Source organism: Lepidochelys kempii, chromosome 12 (assembly GCF_965140285.1).
Source record: "Lepidochelys kempii isolate rLepKem1 chromosome 12, rLepKem1.hap1, whole genome shotgun sequence".
NCBI classification, from domain to species: Eukaryota; Metazoa; Chordata; order Testudines; family Cheloniidae; genus Lepidochelys; species Lepidochelys kempii.
In genome coordinates this window covers 43,745,697-43,761,039 of record NC_136391.1, presented here as the reverse complement: position 1 = coordinate 43,761,039, position 15,343 = coordinate 43,745,697, and the positions used below count along the sequence as shown (strand labels likewise).

At 46.6% G+C, this 15,343-nt stretch overlaps 1 protein-coding gene across 6 annotated transcripts in view; it reads right to left on the bottom strand.

Moving 5' to 3' along the window:
- The window catches only part of PHLPP2 (PH domain and leucine rich repeat protein phosphatase 2), a 143,512-nt gene that overhangs the window by 106,287 nt on the left and 21,882 nt on the right, over positions 1-15,343 (bottom strand). For all 6 annotated transcript variants that reach the window (XR_012154557.2, XM_073308382.2, XM_078848154.1 and 3 more), the window contains one exon: positions 4,900-5,033. Coding sequence is in view for 5 of the 6 variants with exons in the window: in XM_073308382.2 (XP_073164483.1) it covers positions 4,900-5,033 (134 nt within the window). In the remaining variant the exon portion in view is untranslated. The remainder of the gene's footprint in view (positions 1-4,899; positions 5,034-15,343) is intronic.

The following is a 15,343-nucleotide window of genomic DNA, read 5'->3' as shown; positions in this document are numbered from 1 at the left end:
CACTACTCCGGACACCAAGGAGCATGACGCAGTGTCGGTGGCATCAACAGCAGCTTGGAGAGGTACCTTGGCCACCAATTTGCCCTCATCCAACAGATGCTGAAAGTCCTTCTGCTTTTCCAGAGGGAGGAAATCCTGAAAATCTGCTAGCTTAAAATTGGACAGGTAATCCTACTTGGCAAGGATAGTCTGGTAGCTGTCAACGTGGAATTGAAGATCCACGGACAAATACACCTTGTGGCCTTGTAGGTTCAGCTTTTTGGCAGTGTCGTCAGGAGGGGGCAGATTTAAAGTCCTGCTGATGGGTGCGCTTAGTGGCTGTGTGGACAACCAGGGATTTGGGCAGCAAGTGGGTAAAGAGAACGTCCATACCCTTAGAGGGCATGAAGTAGCGGCGATCCACCAGCTTCAGCATAGGGGCGCAGGAGGCTGGCATGTATCAAACAGCCTGGGCTGGCTGCAAAATGATGTCGTGGATGGGCAAGTTGGTATGGGAAGGTCCCAGAGGCTGGAGAAAGATTAAGCACAGCAGCCATACAGTGGAGCAAGCTGTGGTATTGGGCATAGTCATCAGGTGGTGGGGGGCAGGTGGAATGAGGGAGGCACCCATGGGAACCACAGGTGCTGATTGTGCCGACGGAGTGGGAACATCAGAGGCTCCATGTGGAAGGGAGCAGTGTGGATGGGAGATGGCAGGTGATGTGGGCAGTGCATCCCACAATCATGGTAGGTGTCCCAAATGGGCAGTAGGGCCAGGTGTAGAGATCATCAGGCATCAGTGTCCAGGTCGGAGGACCACTCAGATTCAGAAGAAGGGTCCAGCAGAAGAGGAGATGTTAATGTCAGTGGAGCCATCGGTGCAAGACGAGGTCCAAGAGGATGGTCGACAAGTAGAAGGGGTTTGTCTGTCACCAGTGCTAGTGGAGAAGGACGGAGCACGGGGGACTCATCCACTGGAGAGGGGAGTCTCGAAATAGGTGGCGGTCCGGAGTGTGGGGAAGAGCCGACCAAGGGCAGCATGAGCTGAGACGTTGGTGTCAGGGGAGATAATTGCCCTGGAGCGTGCGCGACCAGGAAGGACAGGCTGGAAGGTCCAGTCCAAGGATGAAGGAAGTGGCCCAGGTGCCGGAGCAGACAAGGCAGCAGAGGGAGAATATTGAAGAGGCAGCAGAGGAGCCTGCGATGTACCACGGCGCTTGGATCAGTGCACCGTATGAGCCTTTTTTGGAGCAGGAGTATTCACAGCTAAGCGCAACTTCTTGCCCAACCTAACATGGCTCAGGGAGGTAACGCTGCATTTTGAGGTAGTCCCCGTCGGGGAGCCGCCCTTGTGCCCATGCTTCTTGTGCACATGGTGGGGCTTTGGTGGGTGCAGCGGTGCCACAGGTACCACACAAGATGGGTCTAGCAAAGCACTCACTGCCAGTGGCAGGCGCTGTTGTGGCACGTCTGGTGGAGCCAGGTCTGGTTGTACAGACAGCTGCATCACCTCCTCCATCAGATATTTCTGGAGGGGAAGTTCACAAGCTGCTTGAGTCCTGGATGGAAATGAGCGGCAGATGGAACAAAGAGAGACTATGTGGGCTTCGCCAAGACAGTAAAGACAATGAGTGTGCTTGTCGCTCACTGAAAAGGAGTGATGGCACAAAGCACAGTTCTTGAAGCCAGCTTGCCAGTGCATCGTCCCCAGGTAAGGGAAAAAGAACTCCTCTTAGAGAGCTAAGAGCACTGAGGAACAGGGGTTCCAACTCTGGCCACGTGGCAGTAAGAGGGAACTGGAGCGGCGTTGACCCACACAGCATCTTAAAGCCTTGGACACCCTACGTGGTCGACACACATGCAGATCAATGGACACTACTATGAACAGTTCCAGCTCTGGCACATGGAGCACATGTGCACCCCGTGTTTGGAATCCACATAGGGACCAACACTCGAAGAAGAAACAGTCTTATAACTACAGGTAGCACTACCAACAAGCAGCCAGTTTGCACTGGTGCATTGGTGGTCTGCAATGGCTGCAATCAAGGCAAATCCCCAGGACACAAAATGCCTCTCCTTCCTTATGCTGTGTCCATCCCACTGGGCTAAAATATTCATTGTTATCTATTACACCATGACCTCAGTGCCCAGCATGGTGACTCAGCAAGACACTATCTTTCTACTGGCAGCTGAGCTGCTGCCAGAGCACAGAAGATTCCCTTACAAACACTTACAGATTCCTATATTCATCTAGCTAGTCTAGGAAGTACCCTGATCTCCATCCTCTCGCGGCTAGTTTAGAGATAGCCCCCACCTCATGCTCTCTGAATCTATTCTACAGCCAGTCTAGTAAGTTCCCTGCCCTTTAAGGCTCCCAGGTCCCTGTGACCATGCCACTAACCAGTCCTGCAGGTCCTCATTGTGAGCAAGTTCATCATACTAGTATCTCTGTACCTACCTTACTGGCCAGCATAGAAGGCTCTCTACCAGCAGCTTCCCCCATTCGTGTTCTTACGACCCCTATGGCCTGATGGTTGGCCTGATGGTTGGACTTTGTTACCACCTGAAAAGGAATTGCCCCTAACACCTGAAGGAAACAGGAAAGGGAATAAGGGAAACAACAGTCACAAGTTTGTAGGGATGAGGATGGGGGAAGAAATCAGTAAAATCGTTGCAAGCCTGCTGTTGTGCCCTCTTGGAGGTGTTGCCCCACATGAGTGAAGTGACTCCACCAAAACTGTTCTCAGCAATGTTTCCTCTGACTTTTCTTGACCCAAATCCAGGGCCTGTACTCAATCCTCATCCTCTGACATTTCTTCTGGTTGACACTCTCAACCATACACTCCTTGAAATCTTACCGTCTTGACTTTTGCGACTGTCTTTGCACGATTCTCCTATCTCTCAGATCACTCCTTCAGCATATTTTAATTGATCCTCTTCTGTCACTTTCTATATGGTCCTCCAAAGTTCTATCCTCAGTCCTCTCCTCTTTTTCCTTTATGATCTCTTTGTGGGTGATTTTACTCAGCTACACAGTTTCAACTACCATCTTTTGCCAAAGACTCTGAGATACCTCTCCACTCCTGACTGTCTGCCTCCAGGCTCTGCCTGTATGTCATAAATCCATCACTTGAGTGGCATCTCTGCCTGTATGTCATCTCCTTCTGAATGTTAAACTGCCAGGTGATGTTTAACACACTCAAAAACAAATTCCTGATATTTCCTCCCAAGCCCTCTCCACTCTGTCACTAATGATATCTTTCTCAGTCACCTTCTCTGATTCCTCCCTCTTTCACCTCACAAATCCAGACTGTGTTTAAAATATACTATTACTTCCTAGATTACATTATGATCCACCCTCTTCTTTCTGTCCAAACAGCATAAACCCATTGGCCAGACCCTCACTATCTCCTATCTTGAACATTGTTCCTTCCTGTGGTACTGGTAAGGTGGTGGGTCCCAGGTCCAAAGGATTAAATTAATTACCCTGGTTTTCCTTTTTCAATATAAAATAGTTAAGTGTGGCCCACTGCAGACTATCATGAAACATTTTAAACTTTCCCTGAAATACATAAAGAGGAGAAGCAGTTAATGCATTAGAAAATCAAGTAACCCTTTAATTTTAACAGTTTTCCTCATTCTCTTCTTCTTCTGCACCTACCACCTCCTACTGCTTCACCGCCAGTCTTCCTGTTCAATCAATCATGCCAGTCTCTTCCGCCTATTTGGCAGCTTCTTACTTGAAATATGAGTCAACAGTGTAACACTGTTGCAAAAAAAGTGAACATCATTCTGGGATGTATTAGCAGGAGTGTTGTAAGCAAGACACAAGAAGTAATTCTTCTGCTCTACTCCATGCAGATTAGGCATCAGCTGGAGCATTGTGTCCAGTTCTGGCCACCATATTTCAGGAAAGATGTGGACAAATTGGAGAAAGTCCAGAGAAGAGCAACAAAAATTATTAAAGGTGTAGAAAACATGACTTACGAGGGAAGATTGAAAAAACTGGGTTTCTTTAGTCTGGAAAAGAGAAGTCTGGGTGGGGGGCATGATAGCATTTTTCAAGTAAATAAAAGGTTGTTACAAAGAGGAGGGAGAAAAATTGTTCTTCTTAACCTCTGAGGATAGGACAAGAAGCAATGGGCTTAAATTGCAGCAATGAAGGTTTAGGTTGGACATTAGGGAGAACTTCCTAACTCTCAGGGTGGCTAAGCACCGGAATAAATTGCCTAGGGAGGTTGTGGAATCTCCATTATCGGAGATTTTTAAGCACAGGTTAGACAAACACCCATAAGGGATGGTCTAGATAATACTTAGTCCTGCCATGAGTGCAAGGGACTGGACTACATGACCTCTCGAAGTCCCTTCCAGTCCTATGATTCTATGAACACTACTATGCCTTCTTCCATGCTAACCCTTATGGCATGCATCACCTTCCCCAACTCGATCCATAAGGCCATCATACCCATTCCTCCAAAGCTCTCGAAACTCACCTCTGTGATTCACTTATATCAGCTGACTAATGAAGACTTAGGGGTCAGACAGGGTTAGCTGGCACTTTGCACTTTTTAAAATTATAAACAAGTATTTTACTGCATCCCTCTTTTCCCTTGATTCAAGGGTCATTTTCATTGTAAACTCTTCAGGGCAGGAATTGCATCTTCAAATGTTTAACGCTTTGTGCAGCGCAGCTTTGTGGCACTATGGTAATACAAATATTAAAAATAAAGATATAAGCCAAAACATCACTCCCTAAGGGTCTGTTTCATCCCAAACCATGCAACAAATGCTCTCTTGAGAGAACAAAAGATCTGAGTTGTAAAATGTTTCTCTTAGTAACCTTGGCAGCTTATTTCTAAAAGCAGTATCCAGTGATACATGTTAGGTGTCTGATGTGACCTGTTATATGCAAATCCTTACCATTGTAAAAGCGAATCATGCAGCTGAGATCAGAGTTTGCTGCCTCTTCCTGTATTCTCACAAGATTCTCAAAGCCGAGCCCAGCCAAGTACTCGTACACAATCTGAAGGGGTTTCTCTGTGGGCTCCAGCCTCCTAGTAATACAATCCACAAGAAGAAATGAGTTTAGTATGGACATGAAAGAATGAACTTTTTTTTTTTTTTATGACAGTTACAGTGCAAAAGGAGCAACGACTTGGTCTTTCTGCTTCTCTGAAGATATCATCTGGCAAGGACTCACTCCTGGGGCCTGTGATCCCTAGTTTGAGATAGATGAACACTTCAAGTACTAAACCTATTGATCGCTAAGGACGGGGGTCACATAAGACACACCCTGGTGATCATGCACCACCCAGGATTCTAATGATTGCCATTCATATCTTTCAGACAGTTTCTGGCTGAGCAGAAAGCAGAGACACCAAGAAAAAAAAAGAGCAGCATGTCACAAATCAAAAAGGATTTAAAAATTATGCTTCAAAAAGATCATGTACAAAAATGAAAGAAACCCCATTTTAAGAAAGTTCCCTTTCAAATACAGCTGGCAGGAGAGCACATGAGAGAGAATCCTTCGAGAAGGTTTCTTCAGAGAATTAGAGTGACAAGATAAGTCATTCCCCCTTCTCGAACGATCCCACATCCATGCAGAATTCTCACTCCTAGAGAACAGAGAGCTTGGGGGATGTTCCCAAAGAAAAAACATCCCGTAACTACAACAGGCAGCAGGAACTACGCTACGGCTAACAATTTGAATAAGGAGAAAAGGGGGGGCGGGGAAGTCACACAAAGTGTCTCTCTAAAACAACAAGCTTCGTCGATTTTAAGGCCAGAAGGGATCATTATGATCATTTAGTCTCACCTCCTACATAACACAGACTAGAGAATTTCAAATGGTAACTTCTGCAACAAGCCCATAACTGCTGGTTGAGCTAGAGCATCTCTTTCAGAAAGACCAATCATGATCTAAAGACTTCAAATGATGAAGAATCCATCACATCCTTAGATGAGCTGTTGCAATGATTAATCACCTTAACTTTTAAAAATTCTCATTTCTAATCTGAATTTGTCTAGCTTCAACTTCCACCCTTTGGATCCTGTTGTGACTTTGTCTGACAGCTTAAAGAGCCATCTACTATAAAAAATCTTCTCCCAATGTATGTATTTAAAGACCATGATTGAGAAGCCCTTAAATCTTTTTCTTAAAATGAACAAATTAAGCTTCTTAAGTCTTTCACTGTAAGATGGATTTACCAGACCTCAAATAATTTGTATAGCACTTTTCTGAACCCTTTCCAATTTCTCAACATCCTTGTTGAAGTGTGGACACCAGAAGAGGACAGTATGTTCCAGCAATGGTTTCACCAATGCTGTATACCAAGGTAATACCGCTTTCCTACTTCTACTCAACATTCCCCTGCGTAGCCAACACATTGCACTATGAGCTCATCTTGACCTGGTTTTCCACTATGACTCTAAATCCTTTTCTGAGTTACTCCTTTCCAAATTCCACAGTTCCCAATCTTATAAGCTTGAGCTACATTCTTGGTTCCTAGATGTATGACATTGTATTTAAGGATATTAAAACTTGATATACAAGTAAACCCTATTTACCAAGCAATCCAGAGAGCACTGAATGACTGACCTATCCTTATTTACCATCCACTAACTTTTGGTGTCATCTGCAAATTTTACCAGCAATGATTTTACATTTACTTTCAGATCATTGAAAAAGATATTGAATAGAATTGGGTCACAATCATTACATCTCTGTGGGACCCCACTAAGAAATCCCCCCATTGTAAATGGGGCAGCCACCCAATTACTTTTCAAGATCTATCATTTAGCCAGTTTTTGATCCATTTAATGTGTTACTTTTTGTATAGCAAATGTTATATAGTACAATGCCTTATCAAAGTATGTTATGTTGACAAAAGAAATGTGTTAGACTTTTAATCTCGTCAAAAAACATGATCAACTTTGTTTGACAAGACTTGTTTTCCATAAAACCATGATAACTGGCATTAATTGTACTACAATCATTTAACATATATGGGAATATAAAGTATTTCATTATTGCTGTAAATTGAATGTGTCAACCAGCTTTGTCCCAAATACAGAACAGAAACATTTAACGCATCTTTTCTGCAACATTAACAATTTTATTGTCCCTGTCTATTAATAGATACCTCTGCTATAATTTCTTACATTCCTGATACACTGTAAAACATTTTTCCTTGTGTCATTAATCCTACTGACTAATTATTTTTCATTAATACATTTAGCTTCTCTTATAAGGTGTCTATACTTCATGGCTTAATATACAATCACTACTATCAGCTTCCCTCTCTTTCAATTTGTTAGATTTTCATTTTTGTTCAAGTTTTTTATTACTGCTTTCACTTCACTTCTTTACCAGGAGTTCTTTTTTAAACTGACAAAGCCTGCTTTATTGATTGCAGAATTGTGAGGATCTGGGGCATCTGGAAAAGTTCTCTTAAACAACTTCCAATCATCATTCACACTTACGTTTAACTTTTTCCTCCCATTCAATTCAGCTCCTAATAATTTTCAGCTTTAGGAAATTAGCTCTTTTCAAGTGACAGGTTTGAATGTGTACATATATACAACTGGTCAGACTGTATTATTTTATACATAACAAATGTAACTAGGTTTAAACCTTCAATAGTGAGCAAAATGATCCAAACAAATAAAATATCAAAAATCTCAACTCAAATAAAGGACATCCCTAAATGAACAAAACTCAAGGTACAAGTGAATTTGGCTTCTCCTTCAGAAAAAGAGAGTTACCTTTTCGTAACTGATGTTCTTCAAGGTGTGTTGCTCATGTCCATTCTGTATGTGTGCTCACCACATGCACCAGTGCCAAAGTTTTCCCTCAGTGGTATTCGTAGGGGACCAGCTCCGGCACCCTCTGGAGTAGTGCACGTATGCACCGTAAGGGGTGCCACCGGCTCCCCCTGACCCTCTGTTCCACCTTGCCGGAAACTCCAACTGTGGGGAAGGAGGGTGGGTCATGGAATGGACATGGGCAACACATCTCAAAGAACACCAGTTACGAAAAGGTAACTGTCTTTTCTTCTTTGAGTGCTTGCTCACGTCCATTCCATTGTAGGTGACTCCCAAGCAGTACCACCAGAGGCAGATAGGAATTCATGGATGTGTCGACTACAAGACAGCTCTGCCAAATCCAACATCATCTCTGGCTTACTGGGTGATAGCATAATGCGTTGTGAACTTGTGTACCACAGACCATGTTGCGGCCCTGCAGTTGACCTCGACAGGGACGTGCACCAGGAAGGCAACCGAAAACTACTGAGCCCTAGTTGAGTGAAGCTTTACTATTGGTGGAGGTACAGCATGAGCCAACTCATAACAAGTACGGATGCAGGTGGTGATCCAATTTGAAATTCTCTGAGGGACATTGGAAGGTCCTTCATCCTACCAGCTGTCGCGATAAAGGGCTGGGTCAACCTGCAGAAAGGTTTGGTGTACTCCAGGTAGAACGCCAGGGCGCGCCGGACATCCAGAGTGTGCAGCTGCCTCTCCTCATTGGTCGAGTGCGGCTTTGGACAGAAAACCGGGAGGAAGATATCCTGGTTGACATGAAAAGGGGACACCACCTTAGGCAGAAAAGCTGGATGGGGCTGCAGCTGGACCTTCTCCTTGTAGAATACTGTATACGGTGGTTCTGAAGTGAAGGCTTGTTCTTGGGCATCGATCCTGGTTGGCCCTGTCTGTCATGCTCATTGGCTGCCGACACAATCAGTGAGCTTGGGGCAGGGTGGGTATAAAGAGACTCATACCCCTTGCTGGGAATGTAGTATTTCCGCTCTGCCCACTTGGAGATGGATGACAGTGAGGAAGGTGTATGCCACAGGGCCTTCATGATTTTTGCCACCCCCTCGTGCACAGGCAATGCCACCCTGGCTGGAGCTGCCGCGCTGAGTACGTCGAACAAAAAGTCCAAGCACTCTGCCAACTCCATGGCTTCCAGCCCCAAGTTGGAGGCACCCTCTTTAAGAGCTCCTGGTGAGCCTCAGCATCGTCCTGGGGAACTGGGTGACAAGATCTCACTATCGCCGCATCGGGTGAACACGATGAGGTGGCAGGTATGTGTGGGTCTGCCAAATCTGCCGACTCTGTCGTCAGAGCCTCACGCGAGGCTGGCTGGACCTGGGGAGCCCGCTCTGACTCCATGTCCGAGTCCAGGGACGGGAGACTGTTGCCGTTTGTCAGATGCCCCCGATGCTGACCTCAGCCCCTGAGAAGGTTGGGGAAATCCCCAGGGCTTCCAGAGCTGCCAGGGGGCAGGCTACTGTCCCTGTGGCCATGCTGCCAATGGTGGCCCAGCGGGTAATGCCAATGCCCCTGATAGTAGGCCCTGGCCCACAGGCAGGATTTCCTCCTCGCTGTCGGAGCCCAAGGAGGGGGATACATGTCTGGGGGACCAGGCCGGCACCAAGGCCGCCTGTCTACACCGATCCCATTGGCCCTGGCCGAGCCTCTGCTGAGAATCTGTAAGAGGGTGATGACTCACGGTACCGTGATCTCAGTGACCGGTGTCATCGTCCAGACGATCTGCAACAGAACCCCAACGATCTACACCTTATGCTTTGGGAGCGGGAGCATGAGTGAATTGACTGATGAGTCAGAGACAGTCAATGTGCTCGCGGTAAGCCATACTGGGGGTCTGGCGATCAGTGGCATGGCTCCAGGGACCAGTGTCTCCACCCCGCGCAGTGTCATGCACTGGGCGAGCGGATCGGGTGCTCTCAGCACTAGGGCTCTGAGGACTATTGCTGTGCCTCTATGGGTCTGCGCCAGCCCACTGACGATCGCCACCTTGAACCTGAGGAACGTTGCCTGAAGTCCCTGGACCGACGCCAGGAACTCTGGCAGGCCAGCTGGTCCATGTCCACAGGCTGGTGCCATTGCTCAGGCAAGCTTTGATGGGGCACCTTCTGCAGTGAGGAGCAGTCCTGTACTGATGGGAACCATTGGAAGGGTCCCAAGGCAGGTTTATCCCTTGAACAGGGTACAGTCGTAGCCAGCATGGGCAGCACCAGCAAGGACAGGTTGTCTTTCATGGCGTGATAGCACCACTAGGTGCTAAGTGCCTCTGCCACTCCCTTGGGTGGTGGGCGGGTCCTGGAGTGGGCTCTGCCGCTGAGCAGGAGTCGGGGCCTGACCTCCATCTGGAGGGGAAGAGCTGCCCCTCATGGGTCTTTGCTCTGCTCCGGTTCTCTCCTTCCCTCCCAGCCTTTCTTTGCTTTTTAGCCGGTACTGGGGATGGGGATTGGCGCCCGTCTGTGGCCGGTGTCAGTGGCGTACTCCAGACCGAAGCTGCAGGGCTAGGAGCAGTGTCCAACCTGGTCAGCTCTGAAGCCAGGGTAAGGGTCAACTCCATAAGGAGTGCTCGGAGACGAATGTCCCACTCCTTCTTGGTCTGTGGTCTGAAACTCTTGCAAATACAACACTTGTCGTTAACGTGGGTTTCCCCTAAGCACTTCAAGCAGCTTCCATGGGGATCACTGACTGGCGTGGGTTTCTTGCAACAGTCACAAGGTTTGAAACCTGGGGACCGGGGCATCCCATCCCTAGGCTAAGTCCCGTTTGGGACTAACAAACTACACAAAAACTACTCTAAGGGAACTATAAAACTAACCATTTAAAAACACCTAGATACAAAAAAGTTCGCAACTGGGTACAGTTGAGAAAAATAGGCTTTCCAAGGCAAGGAGACTGTCACTGGCGGTAACAAGAAACTGAGGGTGAGGGGAGCTGGTGGCACCCTGGTGCATACACATGCAGTGACAGAGCCAGTCCTCTACAGATACCACTGAGGGAACAACTTCTGGCACCGGTGCATGTGGCGAGCACACACACACACCTACAATGGAATGGACACGAGCAAGCACTAGAAGAAGATCACGTTCTGCAAGACAGATGAATTCCTCCCTGGATATTGAATCAAAGTAACAGGTTCTGTAGCATCAGAGGATGACAATATATCTCAGATGGAAAGATTAAACAAGACAGGTCCTGGGGGCAGCCTTACTTGTATCAAGTGAGTCATGATATGCCCTTCTAGTTTCAAGCCAGCCAGGACATATCTAAAATCTATTTAGGTTCTTATATTGCCACCCATCAACTTGGTATCTGAGCACCTACGTGAAAAAGAGGGACAGTGTGGAAATGGACCTCTTGGAACAGCACTGCTCAGCAAACTAGAATTAGATTGGGTAGACTTTCTAAGGGCTTTAGTCTACTCCCAGTAGAACCTCATGAACATTTTAACATCAAGCATATGGAGAAGGCAACATCAGGATGTACATGCAAGCATCAGGAAAATGTTCATCCATGTAAAAAGCTTTAGTAGAGATTTTCCTCCAGAACCTATGTCTCCCACTCAAAAGGCCAATCATGAAGACAACTCACACATGGAATTGTCTGCAATCATGTTCTCATTCCTTTCCAGGTTTGAGGCAAATAGGAATGTCTTGCCAGACAAAGCCCACTCCCACAGCTATAAAGCTTCAAGGCAGCGCTCTCTCTAATTTTTTACGTCCATGTGCAGAATTAATTTTATGTGCACCAATATGGAGGTGACGTGTGGAGCCGAGGGGTTTGGAGTGTGGGAGGGGACTCAGGACTGGGCAGAGGGTTGGATGAGGGCTCTGGATGGGGGTGTGGGCTCTGGGGTGGGGCCAGGGATGAGGGGATTGGCGTGTGGGAGGGGGCTCGGGGCTAGGGCAGAGGGTTGCGGGGGGATGAAGGCTCTGGCTGGGGGTACGGGCTCTGGGGTGGGGCTGGGGATGAGGGGTTCAGGGTGCAGGAGAGGGCTCAGGGCTAGGACACCGAATGGCTCGGCAGCAGTTCTGCAGAAAAGGACCTAGGGGTGACAGTGGACGAGAAGTTGGATATGAGTCAACAGTGTGCCCTTGTTGCCAAGAAGGCCAATGGCATTTTGGGATGTATAAGTAGGGGCATAGCGAGCAGATCGAGGGACGTGATCGTTCCCCTCTATTCGACATTGGTGAGGCCTCATCTGGAGTACTGTGTCTAGTTTTGGGCCACACACTACAAGAAGGATATGGAAAAAATGGAAAGAGTCCAGCGGAGGGCAACAAAAATGATTAGGGGACTGGAACACATGACTTATGAGGAGAGGCTGAGGGAACTGGGGACGTTTAGTCTGCGGAAGAGAAGAATGAGGGGGGATTTGATAGCTGCTTTCAACTACCTGAAAGGGGGTTCCAAAGAGGATGGCTCTAGACTGTTCTCAGTGGTAGCAGATGACAGGACAAGGAGTAATGGTCTCAAGTTGCAGTGGGGGAGATTTAGGTTGGATATTAGGAAAAACTTTTTCACTAGGAGGGTGGTGAAACACGGGAATGAGTTATCTAAGGAGGTGGTGGAATCTCCTTCCTTAGAAGTTTTTAAGGTCAGGCTTGACAAAGCCCTGGCTGGGATGATTTAGTTGGGGATTGGTCCTGCTTTGAGCAGGGGGTAGGACTAGATGACCGCCTGAGGTCCCTTCCTACCCTGATATTCTATGATTCTATGATAAATAGGCCCGATGGCCTGTGATGAGATGTTAGATGGGGTGGGATCTGAGTTACTACAGAGAATTCTTTCCTGGGTATCTGGCTGGTGAATCTTGCCCACATGCTCAGGGTTCAGCTGATCGCCATACTTGGGGTCAGGAAGGAATTTTCCTCCAGGGCAGATTGGAAGAGGGTTTTTCACCTTCCTCTGCAGCATGGGGTATGGGTCACTTGCTGGAGAATTCTCTGCACCTTGAAGTCTTTAAACCATGATTTGAGGACTTCAATAGCTCAGACATAGGTGAGAGGTTTATTGCAGGAGTGAGTGGGTGAGATTCTGTGGCCTGCATTGTGTGGGAGGTCAGACTAGATGATCATTAATGGTCCCTTCTGACCTTAATATCTATGAATCTATGACAGAGGATTTGGTGCAGAAGGTGAAGGCTCTGGGATGGGGCCAGGGATGAGAGGTTTGGGGTGCAGGCTGCCCCAGGGAGAGAGGACTTCCCCCAGCCCTCTCTTGCCGCAGCATCTTGGGGCTGGGCAAGAGGCAGCCCTCGCAGGCCGTGGCAACTGGCGGGGGCTCAACTGGGCCAGGGGAGGGAGTTCCTCTCCCTGCCAGCTCCGGCCACACAGCTGAAATGCGGAGTTGCTCTGCCAGACTTAACTCAAACCTTCTTCCCCCAGAACAGCATCCAAGACCTCGGGCTGGCAGAAATGATAAGTCAGAGTCATCAGGAAATGGCTCAGACCACACTACAAATGCTGGGTCTTGTGTTTACCCTGTATTTGTAGTACCCATAATATGTTTCTATATGGGACCATCTCAGTGGACCCCTGTGATCCTAAGTGAGCATTAGGAGATGTGAATTGCATTCAAGTGTCATGTGCCCTCCACTCATTAATATCTCGTTGGATTGTATGCGCTATCATCATATCTGAAGTTATGAAGTTTGGCTGTGTACGTGTTACTGAAACATGATGTGAGGTTGAAAACACCCACAAGCAGCCTTTCAGTTACAGCAGTAAAAAGGTCAAACAATGTGAATGGCTTATTGAGGAAATGCACACAAGCACAAGGATTACCCCAGGAACTGTGTACAATAAAAACCTCTGAGCGATAGTACTACACAATGGGAACTGTTTGACCCAGGTCACAGCAAAACAGCTTTCCAGCAAGTGGGAAGAAGATATAAAAGGGGAAAAATGACATCACATGGGTACCTCACTCTCCCTACAACAACACACCTGGAAACACCTTAGGAATAAAGACTGAACGGGAGGAAGTGATAGTCCCAGGATAAGGGATTTCTAGCCTATGTATAAAAACCTGGGAAACCCAAGCTTCAAAGCCAAGGCAGCTTGTGCCTTAAGAATCTGCCAGCCTGTTTATCACTGCTAATTCATCTCCTACATATCTAGTATGTTAAGCTCAGTTTGCAGTTTTGTTTATTTACCAGGTAATCTGCTTTGATCTGTTTGCTATCACTTAAAATCTATCCTTTTGTAGTTAATAAACTTATTTTATGTTTTAATCAAAACCACTGTGCATTTGACTAAGGTGTCTGTGAAAAATCTCAGCTTGGTTATCACAAGCATGCACAGTCCTCTTCACGTTGCGGGAGAGGCTGACCGGGGTTTAAACCCATATACTGGCCAAATTTGACCAGGGCAGGATGGTCCCCTACTGCTCCAGGGGCCTAGGCTGGGAGGCTGGTGGTTAGAGAACCTGCATGTGACTGCAGCTGGGTGTATCCCTACCTGTGTGAATGCTGGTGAAAGTGCCAGGTTAGAGAGCTTTGCAACTTGGCACAGCAGCACAGTGACAGGGAACCCAAGACGGTGGGCCAGAGAGCTCAGTGCTACCCCAGTTCCAGGTGCCACCCCGGGGGGAAGCCATCACGGGGTTTTCTGAAATATTTTGTAGGGCTATCAAGCGATTAAAAAATTTAATCACAATTAATCATGCAGTTAATAATAGAATACCATTTATTTAAATATTTTTAGACATTTTCTGCATTTTCAAATACATTGATTTCAATTACAACACAGAATACAAAGTGTACAGTGTTCACTTTATATTTATTTTTTATTACAGATATTTGCACTGTAAATAAATTGTATTTTTCAATTCACCTAATACAAGTACTATAGTGTAATCTCTTTATCATGAAAGTGCAACTTACAAATGTAGAATTATGTACAAAAAAATAACTGCATTCAAAAATAAAACAATGTAAAACTTTGGAGCCTACAAATCCACTTGTCAGCCAACTGCTTAGACAAACAAGTTTGGTTACAATTTGCAGAAGATAAACCTGCCTGCTTCTTGTTTACACTGTCACCTGAAAGTGAGAACAGGCATTCACACGGTACTGTTGTAGCCAGAGTTGCAAGATATGCTAAAGATTCGTATGTCCCTTCATGCTTCAACCACCATTCCAGAGGACATGCGTCCATGCTGATGAGGGGTTCTGCTCGATAATGATCAAGAGCAGAGCAGACTGACGCATGTTTGTTTTCATCATCTGAGTCAGGTGTCACAAGCAGAAGGTTGATTTTCTTTTTTGGTGGTTCGGGTTCTATGGTTTCCGCATCCGAATGTTGCTCTTTTAAGACTCCTGAAAGCATGCTCCACGCTTTGTCCCTCTCAGATTTTGGACGGCACTTCAGATTCTTAAACCTTGGGTCGAGCGCTGTAGCTATTTTTAGAAATCTCGCATTGGTACCTTCTTTGCATTTTGTCAAATCTGCTGTGAAAGTGTTCTTAAAATGAACAACATGTGCTGAGTCATCATCCGAGACTGTAACATGAAATATATGGCAGAATGCGGGTAAAA